At 35.2% G+C, this 12,836-nt stretch overlaps 2 protein-coding genes across 2 annotated transcripts; one reads left to right on the top strand and one right to left on the bottom strand.

Annotated features, from left to right (window-relative positions):
- Positions 1-215: 215 nt before the first annotated feature.
- On the top strand, positions 216-8,003 carry LOC123880183 (solute carrier family 35 member C2). Its single transcript, XM_045928161.1, has 6 exons — positions 216-567; positions 1,438-1,725; positions 2,805-3,057; positions 3,773-3,939; positions 4,367-4,567; positions 5,591-8,003. The coding sequence occupies exons 1-6, from the start codon at positions 382-384 to the stop codon at positions 5,708-5,710; spliced, it is 1,215 nt and encodes a 404-aa protein (XP_045784117.1). The 5' UTR covers positions 216-381; the 3' UTR covers positions 5,711-8,003.
- Positions 8,004-10,442: 2,439 nt separating this feature from the next.
- Positions 10,443-12,424, bottom strand: LOC123880173 (KIF-binding protein-like). Its single transcript, XM_045928143.1, has one exon. It carries the CDS (start codon positions 12,340-12,342, stop codon positions 10,675-10,677), a length of 1,668 nt encoding a protein of 555 aa, XP_045784099.1. The 5' UTR covers positions 12,343-12,424; the 3' UTR covers positions 10,443-10,674.
- Between the last annotated feature and the right edge of the window lie 412 nt (positions 12,425-12,836).

Genomic DNA, 12,836 nt, shown 5'->3' with positions numbered 1-12,836 from the left:
TATATATATAAGGCTTCACTTTTTAGTAAATTACAATATTTTTTACTAAACTTAGGGCTTTATGGCTCTGGGCTCTAGTAAATATTCATGCTAGTTCTTTCTACCCACAGACTATTACGACCTTATTTTGACTGATTTTGACAAGGGGCAAAGAGTAAAAATTATTGTTATTTATATGTGTTTTTCTGTTATTTACTCTTTGTACCATACTCACACAGTACCCAGAGTACATAACCATACTGACGTGAAATAAATATATCTTGATTTAATTTAAAAAAGAAGAAGTAAATTTTAATTTTAGTACAAATATTAGCTCCATTTTACAAGTTGCTATGCACGTAGGTGATTGTTGGGAGAAAAATCAAACGCCTTGCGTTCATAATGCCAGGCGCAAAATATGAACAGCTGTCGCTAAAGAATGATGCCGAAGAAGATGTGTTTACCAGCAAACCAAAAGGAAAATGGTCAGATATATGTTTACAGAAAGGACTCCTTTCTTTAGGCCTAATACTGTTATATTTCTCCTTGTCTATTGGGCTCACTTTCTATCAAAGATGGCTTTTAAAGGTAAGTACCTACAAATATTTTAGTATTATTCCAGAGTGCTTCCCCTTCTAGGGTATCTAAGTGTGATCTGGAATCACAAGCAAATAAATGATGAAGCAAGCTATAGCAGAGTGTGCTTTGCTATTCATTCTTGATTTTCATGCACATATTGTAATGGTAAATAGAAGCTGAATGAAAGTTGGAAGGATGCGGGCGGCATTCCTAGGTTGCATCTTACTTTTCGAGTAATTAACAGATTTAGTCTCAATCCATACTATGTTTTTGTATGATTCTTCAGTCATGATTTTTATGAATAAGCTGACAGTGCTCACATCATGAAAGTAGTGACATATATTGTGAGTATCACCAGTCATTGTAGATGTAACTATAAGATGACGGAGTATGGATAATCATTTTATTAAGTACAGGATGATGCCCACAACTTAAATTAGATTAGACATAGCCTCAATAGCTCAACCGGTTAAGGAGTGGACTGAAAAACGAAAGGTCGACGGTTCAAACCCCGCCCATTGCACTATTGTCGTACCTACGCCTAGCACAAGCCTGACGCTTAGTTGGAGAGGAAAGGGGAATATTAGTCATTTAATATGGCTAATATTCTTTAAAAAAAAAAAATATTTTATACAAAAATGAATCTCTATTTCCCTTGGTCATGCCATAACTTGAGTAGGACTGGGCCAAATTGAATAATCCTTTTTTTGATGTAATTGTTAGAACAATGTTTATATTGTGAAAGATTTTTTTGAAAATCCACGGGAAAAGACAGTTCCTGAGGGCCGCGGACGGCAACAGCAAGTAATATAATAATTATGTAGCAAATTTATTATTAGTAAATAAATAATAAAGATTCTATATTTGAGTTTATTTTAGGACTTCCACTACCCGTTGACTGTGGTAATGTACCACTTGGTTGTGAAATGGATACTCTCAGTTCTTGTACGATTGGTCCTGTATATAATAACTGGAACACCCCAATTGATGCTGCCATTTATGACATGTCTGAGATCTGTTGGACCTACTGGTCTCGCTAGCGGTATAGATGTGGGATTCTCCAACTGGGGCCTAGAACTTGTGACCATATCTCTTTATACTATGACCAAATCTACTACCATCATTTTCATTCTTGGATTTGCTATCCTTTTGGGACTCGAAAAAAAGGTACTAAATTTATTTTTTCCGTTTTCTTTGCTTGTAACCAATTAAACATTGCAATAGATTTTTAGGCTAGTATCCTAAATCATGCTAGATTTTCAAATCATTCATTTTTGATCAAGTTTGTAGGAGCATGTACCTTCTTATTATTGACATACATAGATTATGCAGCTTGTAGTCTCAAGCGTAAATATATTTTATCTTTCAGTACCTGCTCATAAATTCTGTCCCTATGCTATAAAAAATTATAATATATCTGCAAACTTATGCAATCAAAGTCAAATATTCCTAACTTTGTGCAGTTAGTTGGCTTTTAGTATTTTCCATGTGAAATTCACTGATATATTATTACACTAGGCATATATATACTTCTGATTGATAAAAAATGAATCTAATTGATATAAAAGTGAATCACTACAATATAATGTTTGTTTAATTGATAATAATTAATTTAAACCCAATTGTTATATTAGTAGAAACTAGTATTTCGCCCTGGGTGATGTTGTCACTTACATTCAATATTGGCTGAGTTTGTTGTAGGCTCTTCTCAAACCTGGGCGCATTTGGAACCCTTGTAGCTTCAGTATTAAGTTAACGTGATTAATTATCGCCACTATATCATCTTACAAATCTATCTGACCATGAAAAGTATAATAAAACCTGAGAGAATTTTGAGTTTGAGTAATAGGTACATACCTATTTAATTTTGCACTCCATTTCATGCCACGCCATCAAACGTCTTGTCTGATGTGCTTGTTTTTTTTTAAAATCTAATATTTTAAAAGGTATACCAGCCCCATCGTTACATATTAGATTAACATCAAACTATGATTAAATCTAAAACTATACTTAATAACAATTTGAGAGAATCAGTAACAATATACACTTTCATTACCGAATTACTCAAAGGTTTTCCAAAAATTAGAATAGAAAATACCAAATTCATACAAAAGTAAACTTAGTTTTTCTCCCAAATTGTGATTACGAACACATGGCAATAGCAAATCTAAAACATTAATGCGATGATAAGGTTAGAAGGATAAGGTTAGGAGTAAACAAATATGAGAGTGGTTTGTATGTTTCAGTCGTGGTCGTTAGTGGGAATCGTCCTCATGATAGCAGCTGGGCTGATCATGTTCACATACAAAGCGACACAGTTCAATCTACTCGGCTTCGATTTCCTTCTGCTCGCGTCTTTTGCTGCGGGACTTCGATGGACATTCGCCCAACTGCTGATGCAGAAATCGAAATTAGGCCTCCATAACCCAGTGGATATGGTCTTCCATGTACAACCTTGGATGTTCCTTTCGTTACTTCCTTTCACGATAATGTTTGAAGGTTAGAATCTATTGCTTTTAGTTAAATATGTAATTTGAGGGTTATGAAATAAAGCGTGGACAGTACGTCTGCCTTGTATATTATATGGAAGAACTAGCTGATACCCGCGACTTCATTCGCGTGGATGTAGGTTTTTTAAAATTCCCGTGGGAACTCTTTGATTTTCCGGGATAAAAAGTAGCCTATGTGCTACTAATCCAGGGTATAATCTATATCACACTAATATTATAAAAACGAAAGTTTGTATGTGTGTGTGTGTGTGTGTGTGTGTGTGTGTGTGTGTGTGTGTGTATGTTTGTTACTCCTTCACGCAAAAACTACTGAACGGATTTGGCTGAAATTCGGAACGGAGATAGATAATATCCTGGATTAGCACATAGGCTACTTTTTATCCCGGAAAACCAAAGAGTTCCCACGGGATTTCGAAAAACCTAAATCCACGCGGACGAAGTCGCGGGCGTCAGCTAGTTCATTCTAAATTTCAGCCTGATCCGTCCAGTAGTTTTTGCGTGAAGGAGTAACAAACATACACACACACACACACACACATACAAACTTTCTCCTTTATAATATTAGTGTACATAATGTAGATAAATGAATAGTAGTAACCAATAGCAAGAGTAGTCTTATCCACTTGTTATTCCTCATATTTATGTATGTTGAAATATTAGGCGATAGTAAGGCAAGATGTTCATAATGTTTGGATACTTTTCAGGATTCAAGTGTATTGATTATATACTGACACTTCCACAAGAGGAGTTGATGCCGACCGTGTTGAAGGTGTCTGTCGGGGCGACGATAGCTTTCGCCATGGAGATAAGCGAGTTCCTAGTCGTTACTTATACGTCGAGTCTTACGTTGTCCATTGCTGGTATATTTAAGGTGAATATTTCTTTTTTTTTATTTTGCTTGACAGCCACCATCTGTAATCTGTCGATAGTACATATACATCTGTCGATAGGTGGATAGACTGATTATTTATATTATTACGATTAATTTCCGCCATTAGCCGCGTTGCTGACTTGACTGATGCGACTAGGTAAAATGGAGGCTCTTGTACGGGTGGTAGTGTGTCCAATAGACGTCAAGTTTGCCAACCGTACTAGGTGCTATATAGTGCCGTGTTCTCTACCAGGAAGAAATCAAAGAGAGTGAACACTAATAAATATATGATTCAGTACAATTCAAATTACAATTTGGGAAGCTACAATCAGATACGGTGGTGTTAGGGCAACTGGCGAGTCGCACCAAAGCTTTCTAAATATTAACAGGGGGTTATACAACTAATTTTTTTTTTTTCAATTTTCAGGAAATGTGTATTCTAGTCTTGGCTGTGGAGGTTAGCGGCGATCAACTTAGCCCCATCAATGTACTGGGCCTGGCTTTGTGTTTGTTGGGTATCATTGGCCACATAATCCATAAGGTTCTCTTCATAAAGTCTGTCGCCGGTACAGTGCATGCAATCGATTTTGAGGAACATATGACCAGACCACGCTTACCAAAGTCTAAGGTATGCTATCCTAAAGTCTATTCAAATAAGAATGTCTTAGTTTATACACAAATAATTTAAAGAATTGATCTATGAACGTCTATCAGTTGACGATGATTAACACAAAAATCTGAATTTTCAATGATTGCACAAATAAATCATGATCATCCATTGGCCAATCCTCTACAGAGCACTCTTCGAATGACAAAGGTTATAATGCACGAATGACGTATTCACGCTAGCCAAGTGCGGATTGACAGGCTTCACACACCTTTGAGAAAATAAATTATGTAGAACTCTCAGGCACGCACGTGTCCTCACGGTTTTTTAGGGTTCCGTACCTCAAAAGAAAAAACGGAACCCTTATAGGATCACTTTGTTATTTGTCTGTCTGTCCATCCGTCAGCTGTCTGTCCGTCCGTTCGTCCATCCGTCCGTCCGTCGTGTCTATCAAGAAACCTATAGGGTACTTCCCGTTGCCCTATAATCATCAAATTTGGCAGGTAGGTAGGTCTTATAGCACAAGTATAGGAATACATCTGAAAACCGCGAATTTGTGGTTACATCATTAAAAAAAAATTAAAATGCATTTCAATTTTCAAATTAAGATAACTATACCAAGTGGGGTATCATATGAAAGGGCTTTACCTGTACATTCTAAAACAGATTTTTATTTATTTTTATGCATAAAAGTTTTTAATTTATCGTGCAAAATGTTGGAAAAAATACCCGAGTACGGAACCCTCAGTGTGCGAATCTGACTGGCACTTGGCCGGTTTTTCTTCACCGTTAAAGAAGATAATATTTAATTGCTTAAAACGCACATAACTCTGAAAAGTTAGAGATGCGTGCCCGGGATTTAATCTCGTACCCCCCGACGGCGACCGACGTCTTAACCTTAACCTCTTAACCACTAGGCTATTATTGCTTTATAACATTTGTATGGGTTAAATTCTGTTTTTTGGCGAGATTCTTTAAATACAACTTTTAGCGGTTTATCCCACGTTTTGCTATCTAATAACTTTATAATTTTTGTCTTTGTAGGAAGAACACCACGAGCCACTGTTAGATGGGCACAAATGGCAGAACGCTGCTAGCGAAGACAGTGATTTCGATTCTAATGTTGTCCTATTTGAAGTGTTGCAACGGAGGGATGGAAGATAAAGTGTAAACATATAGCTCCGAGCACCGTACTTGTTGTTACGTGATCTCTTTGCTTAGCTGGCTAAAATACTGTTTTGCAGCAAGAGTGACAATCACGAAGTATTTAGTAGTTAAGTATTTAGAATTTATTCTTGTATACCATGATTAGGATGACGATAATAATCGTGGAAGTAAGGGGTACGTTTGAAAAGCATTTATATCTTTCGCGATTGCTTAGTGGCTGTATTTAGCACCCACAAAGCATAATTTACTACGCATAATAACTTAGGTTAAATTATATTTGTTATTTATTTTTTACTGATTACTAATGTTGTAAATTTACTATTGTGATGACAGGTATTGTGCGTACCAATCTAAAATTCATATAAGATTGATAGCTAGAATTAATAACATATCCTATCTGTTGATAGGTTAATGTTCTTATTATTTTGTCTGAAATTGTATGGTGATTGTATAGTATACAATATGTTAACAACAACGGCAACGGCTAAAATTAACAATCTATCTGCAATCTGTCGATAAGTTACTTTATTTGGTACAATTTTTGGCACAAAAAAATAATATTGTTGCTAAATAACTTACCGACAGATTACAGATAGAATTGATAACGTATATTTTGGACGTAATTTATCGACAGATAGATCGATTATTTATTCATTTCGGCTGTAAATGATCCTAATCCGAAGGTAAGAAAAATAAGTACGCATAATATAGGTAATAAAAAATAAATTGCTAAAATATCAGCTTTCACTGAAAAATTGTCAATAGAGTCAAATTTAATTTAATAACTTAAATCAGCCCCGATGTGAGAAATGTACGGGTCCACGTTTGAGAAACTTGCTCCATAATCAGACCTTGGTAACCGTCTGATTAAGGGCCGAAATTATTTTTTAACCCTATCTGTAACCTGTCGGTGGATTACTTAGCAACATTGTTACTTGTCAAAAATTGTAAGGTCTTTTTTGACAATTAACTATGTCCCTTAAGCTCTGGTTTCCTCCAAAAGCGGTGCCATCATGTAGCGGCCGTAATACAGCGGTGAATGACGTCACTAGAACGTTCTCTATGTAAACAATACTGCGCGGTTTCTTAGATAACGGTAATTGACACCGTAACGTCAAAAAGCGGTGCCGCCATTTGCATGACGGCCGTCTTGTCGGTGCCAAAGTGTCTGTCAACGTTTTTTTCATAGAGGTATTTTCAAGCGTAATATTAATTTGCGTGCCATTTTAAAATATTTATTGTTCAAAATGAGTTTCATCAACTGGACCAGCGAGGATGATGAAATTTTAATTGATTTTGTGCGGGTTCATGATGTGCTATATAATGTAAAACAAAGACTAGACTATTTTCGTCTTCTGATGATTGTTCATCTTCCAAATATACGAGTAACTCTAAATCAAGTTCGTCCATTTTCAACCATTGACACGTACTTTGTGGTCTGTTCACCGTAATAATACGGTCAATGCAGTATCGAAGATTCCACATGTTTACGGCCGTCTTTTTGCGGTCATCATATTGCGTCCGTTTAAAAACGGCACCGCTGTTGGAGGAAACCAGAGCTTAAGTAACTTATCGACAGACTACGTGTAGATTAATTATAAATTTCGGCCGTAAGCCAACTAGTCATCGATACCAAATCAATGAGCCCATGCGCTCTGCTGGAAATTGTCGAGGAGTTAGGTACTCCGTAGGCTGACTTGCTTGCATTAGAAGGTCGAGGTTACCATATTATTGCAGTGCAGTGCAGATTGGACAAGCGAAACTAACACATCAATCATATGATTGAGATATATATGCCTACACCGGTTGAGAGAAAAGACTGATAATTATCAAACGGCTGAACCGATTTTCAATAAATACGCCTTCGAGTAAAACACCGCATATTTATTGGCCCTTTTGAATGTGCGCTACGATAGACGATAAAGCGTTCACATAACAGCTCTTTTTTTGCATCGGGTGTTAAAAATGGAGTATATTTGCAGCAAAATAAATTGCTTTACGCTTAGCAAAGATAAATATATACTACTTTATCAGTTTAACAGTTAAAATTTCTTATTTATAGCTTATTTTTATTTTATCAAAAACTCTAGGTTTCTTTTTTCAATATACTTTAGTTATGTTAATGTGCAATATATAAGTATAATAATGACATAATAAAATTACCGCATAAGATTTTGCAAGATTGTTTTTCATTTCATACTAAATGTTACGTTGTACTTATTAGTAGGTATATTTAATTTAAGGGGCATGAGACCGGAAATTAATTAAAGTATCGACTAATTTGTGAGAATAGTCGATACTTTAATTAATTTCTTAAACTGGACCTTTTCAAGTAAAGATTTTTATATAAACCTGTGAGGATGATACTGCCACTGTCGGAATCAGAATGACATAAGCCTACGTTGTCGTATTAGTTTACAAATTGCGAAAAACCAAATTAAATTTGAATTTCGCGGGCAGGCCGGTCGCTTCGCCCTTAATTATTAGATGGTATTGACATTGTTAATTATTATTATTATCTAATTATGTGAGAAAATAATTTTCATATTGTTTTGTTAAACTTAAAGACATTAGGACATTCCAAAAGTGTAAATTCAGATATATTATTTTTAGTGTTATTATTAGTTAGCATTTAATAATTTTGTTTAAAACTAAGTAAATATTAATGTGCACATAAGTGCTAGAGCTAAATTGAATACAACTGTAATAATTATTTGTAACTAGATGATGCCCGCGACTTCGTCCGCGTGGATTTAGGTTTTTTGAAATCCCTTGGAAACTTTTTGATTTTCCGGGATAAAAAGTAGCCTATGTGCTAATCCTGGATATTATCTATCTCCATTCCAAATTTCAGCCAAATCCGTCCAGTAGTATTTGCGTGAAGGAGTAACAAACATACACACACACACACACACATACAAACTTTCGCCTTTATAATATTATAGTGTGATTCGACGCATTCCTTGAAAAGGGGTTTTCTAGTAGTCATTAGGAAACAATCTGTTCTTTTAAGTTTTATTTTACATTTTGATTTGCTTCTGGTCTAGGTTTATAATGTTATAATATATAATATTTTTATTGGTGTTGGTCGTATTTGTTATTTTTTGTTAGATATTATCCGAAAATGAGTAGTGCCTCAGTAAATGTATAGAAATTTTGAGCTTGTATGGCTGCATTTTATTTTATAATTGTGAGACAATTTTTTTTTACCACAAAAAATATTAAAAAAAGTTTTTTTTTTGGAAGATCATATTATAAGAAAATAATATGGGGTCGCGATAAAAATGTACCGTGCCTTATTGCAGCCGTTAATGTATCATAAGGATAATTTATAATATTCTAAGGGTCTCTTGCAAATAGATTCATATCAAGTAAGTATTACCATCCTATCTTTTTTTTTACGAATAGGTAAGCCTTTAATTTTGTTTGCTAACGGCAGAAGTAATTAATAATACAATCATATCTGTAATTTCGATAAATTAGATATTTAGCAACGTTATTATTATTTATTCAAAATTGTAGGTGTTCTTTTTTGACAAATAACTACGTTGCTGAGTAGCTTATCGACAGATTACAAATAAAATTTAATTTCGGCCATAAGTGTATTTCTCGAAGTTAAAACCCGTTTTCAGACCAAACCTGTTTTATCTCGTAAAAACTAGTTCTGACTGAAAGGCTTTGTTACAACATAACTAGTAAAAACTAGAAATAACTAATTAGCCTAGAACAAAATAGAACTCAATAATCAAGTGGAACAAAATCTGTGTCCACGCAGTCTTGTCTGTCCCATCTCAAAGTGTTATTGTAAAGTGCGAACCCAGGAGCCAGGGGTAAACAAAGGCTGAGTAGGTGAGGCTGAATGAAGGAATGATTGAGCGAGTCTTCTTGCGCAGCCCATTAAAAAATACAATCATTATGTCTATCAGCCAGTTAGTTAGTCAGTCATTCAGTCGACAAATTATTTAAATAGGTAGATAAATATGACTGATTTATTTATGTTGTATTAATTGAAAAAAGGTGCTTAATTCTCATCACGAGAATAATTCTATAAGTAAAATTCTCGGTTTTACCAGTAAAACTATTTAGTTGTAACAAGGCGTTCAGTAATCTATTTTTACTTGGTAAAACGGGTTTTAACGGTAACATATTGATACTACTACACAAATGACATACCTGTTAATTTCCATGTTTTATCTTTTGTGATATTTACCTATTAGTGTCTACTCCGTAATTTTTAAAATAAATAGAATTATCTACTTCTTATTATGACTTTGTAGTTTTATTCCATATAAACAGTGAAATATAGAGTAGAATAGAGCAATGTACTAGATTGAAATGTAGGGAATGAGTTAGCTAATGTTTATTATTATAGAAGCAGGCGTTATTTTGCGGAAGTCCATGATATACAAGGAACCAAAAGCATAATTTGCTATAATCCGCCAAACCAATGAAATCTGTATGGTACGCAGCACCACACAAATTCCAACACCACTCGACGCGCGTTTCGCCCCGACACCTCAGGATCAGCATCCTCAGGAGATGTAGACCTCACAAGGTCTAATTGAAAAATGACTTTGCAATTTGACATTGTAAGGTCATCATAAGCTAGACATCTGAGGATGCTCCGGTGTCGGGGCGACACGCGCGTCGAGTGGTGTTGGAATTTGTGTGGTGCTGCGTACCATACAGATTTCATTGGTTTGGCGGATTATAGCAAATTAAGCTTTTGGTTCCTTGTTTAGCTAATATTATTTATTAGTCCCGCCACATTTGCCCACACTCGCCGCAATACTGTGTGTGGTACTGCATATGCTGTGAGGCGCTTAGACGGGGTGCCGCATGAGGAATATTGTTTGCAAAGTATGATTACCCGGTTTGATTTCTGTTATCTATTCTTAAGGCCAGAAAGATGGTTTGATGTTTGCAGGGCCAGGCTTTCGGCTCTGTCGATCCTAGGTTTATCAGTTTTTAAGTGATTCGCAATCAAAACTTAACTCCGACGGTGTTCTCTGACCTAGCTGTCCGCTTAGCCGAAATAGTTTACCATTGATTGAAGTAGCTGCTTCCATTTTTTGCAGAAAAATATTTTTCGAGCTCGTATTCAATGTCCTTTCCGTCAATGTTTTATTTGATTCAGAGTTCAGAGAATTGATTAACGAATCGGCATCGGTATCCAAGTTGAATATATTAGTTTGTGACTCTTCACGCCACAATTTTTGTAAATTAAGCGCCATTAACTCAAGTTGAACTTGAGATAACTCCTTAATAACATCTATTTGTATCGACATTACATTATCGCAATTCTTCAACAAAGAATTAAGTTTTTCCAAGACATCCGCCCGTCTCTTTTGAATGTTATATTGATTGTCAAGATTTTTTTCAAAAAATGCGAGGTGCTCATACAATTCAGCAAGCTGTAACGAACATGATATATATTGAGCAGAGTGATGTTCAAAGTCGTAATAGTGCTCCGCGCGCTTTAGCCATTTGTGGGTAAAAGAAAACAGTTTTCGTGCTTCCTCTGCATTGTTAATTATGTCTATCGGAACTTTTTTCTCTATATCTGTGAGGTCTAAAGAACGAAAAATATATACTTTGTCCAACAAGCCATCCCCTTTATCGAATTTTTCAGCTCCAGAATCCTTGCTGTTTTCTTTATCTGCCTCCGAATCTTCGAGACTTTCATTCAGCAGATTGACTGATTTCCATAAGTCAGCACCGGACCCACTAGAGGCTGGTTGTGAAAAGAAGTGGGACAAAATCTTTTTCCTTGATAATTTAAACAGAGTTAAACCATATTTAACCCAATGATGACTTAATTCTAAGAAATACATTTCAAAATCAGCCTTTTGAATAACGAATTCTTCGGGCATGAGTTTACAATTGTCATGGCAGGTACGTAAAATGTGATAAGCTGCACACAAATGATGCCGGGCGTTACCAAGTTGGTTGAGATAAGTGAAGTAATTACCAAGTCTCGCAGTGCGCAAGGCCCAATCTTGCGGAGTACCCTCTTTCATTTCCAGTTGCCTTCTAAGTGCTGTGTGATTATATAGGGTATATTTTTGAGGTACATTCAATTTATTGTATAAGAAAGCTAACATCTGAACATTGTTTGTTATCAATTTATCTATTTTCTCTGGATTCATTCTCTTTATATTACCGATTGGCTCAGGTGTAAATAAATATTCAGCATCAATATAAATATCCGGTTTAGATTTACTAATTTTATCGTACAATTCCTCCATATTTTCCAGAATGTCTTTTGCACTATTAATTTCATCCAGTTGTATTAGATAATAACAAAGTAAATTCTGTATTCTAAGAAAAATGAAGAGGCATTCCTCGCGTAATACAAACTGTTTGAGTTTGTCGAAGGCGACAGTTAATATGTTCTTTTTCTCATTAAGTGATAAGGGCATTGTTTTAGCAGAAAGTAGTGCGAGGTAACCTTCCATTGCCAATGATCTTACGTAAAGACCATGATTTTCCTTACCCAATACAAGAAGTTCCGACTGGAGAAGTAATATATCCTTTTTGAGACTTTGAAGACGATTAGATGTATTCTTATCTCTCACTAAGGTTTTTAAACGGTCAAAAACACTAGTTATTTTGACTAACGTATCCATGTTTTGAAAATACACAAAAATTTCTAAAGACGTCCTTATTGTTTATCTAATAAAATAAAGGCCGAACCGTGTAAAATTTTACAATGTCATGTCAGATTTAGTTTTCTTCTTTAATTTTAGTTTTCTTTCTACTAGCAATTTTCGAGAAAAAAAGATTTTATCAGCTTAGTTGCTTTGTGATTATAATAATGTATAATTTCTACGCATGACGATACACTGTTCCTACATGGTTCCTACTTTATTAATAACTAGCCGATGCCAGCGGCTTCGCCCGCGTGGATTTAGGTTTTTCGAAATCCCGTGGAAACTCTTTCATTTTCCGGGATAAAAAGTAGCCTATGTGCTAATCCAGGATATTATCTATCTCCATTCCAAACAGCCAAATCCGTCTGGTAGTTTTTGCGTGAAGGAGTAACAAACATACACACACACACACACACACACATACAAACTTTCGGCTTTATAATATTAGTGTGATTTAATGAGTTATATAG

The sequence above is a fragment of the Maniola jurtina genome, chromosome Z (genome assembly GCF_905333055.1).
Source record: "Maniola jurtina chromosome Z, ilManJurt1.1, whole genome shotgun sequence".
In the NCBI taxonomy this organism is placed as follows: Eukaryota; Metazoa; Arthropoda; class Insecta; order Lepidoptera; family Nymphalidae; genus Maniola; species Maniola jurtina.
Note: the sequence above shows the minus strand (reverse complement) of the source record. Positions and strands in the feature narration are given on the sequence as shown.

What these genes read in the sequence shown, in the direction of transcription:
- LOC123880183 (XM_045928161.1), top strand. Translation starts at nt 382, where the DNA reads ATGCCAGGCGCAAAATATGAACAGCTGTCGCTAAAGAATGATGCCGAA. An exon ending in CCATTGCTGGTATATTTAAG is followed by an intron (nt 3,940 to 4,366) that starts GTGAATATTTCT and finishes TTCAATTTTCAG; the next exon opens with GAAATGTGTATTCTAGTCTT. An exon ending in CACGCTTACCAAAGTCTAAG is followed by an intron (nt 4,568 to 5,590) that starts GTATGCTATCCT and finishes TTGTCTTTGTAG; the next exon opens with GAAGAACACCACGAGCCACT.
- LOC123880173 (XM_045928143.1), bottom strand. Translation starts at nt 12,342, where the DNA reads ATGGATACGTTAGTCAAAATAACTAGTGTTTTTGACCGTTTAAAAACC.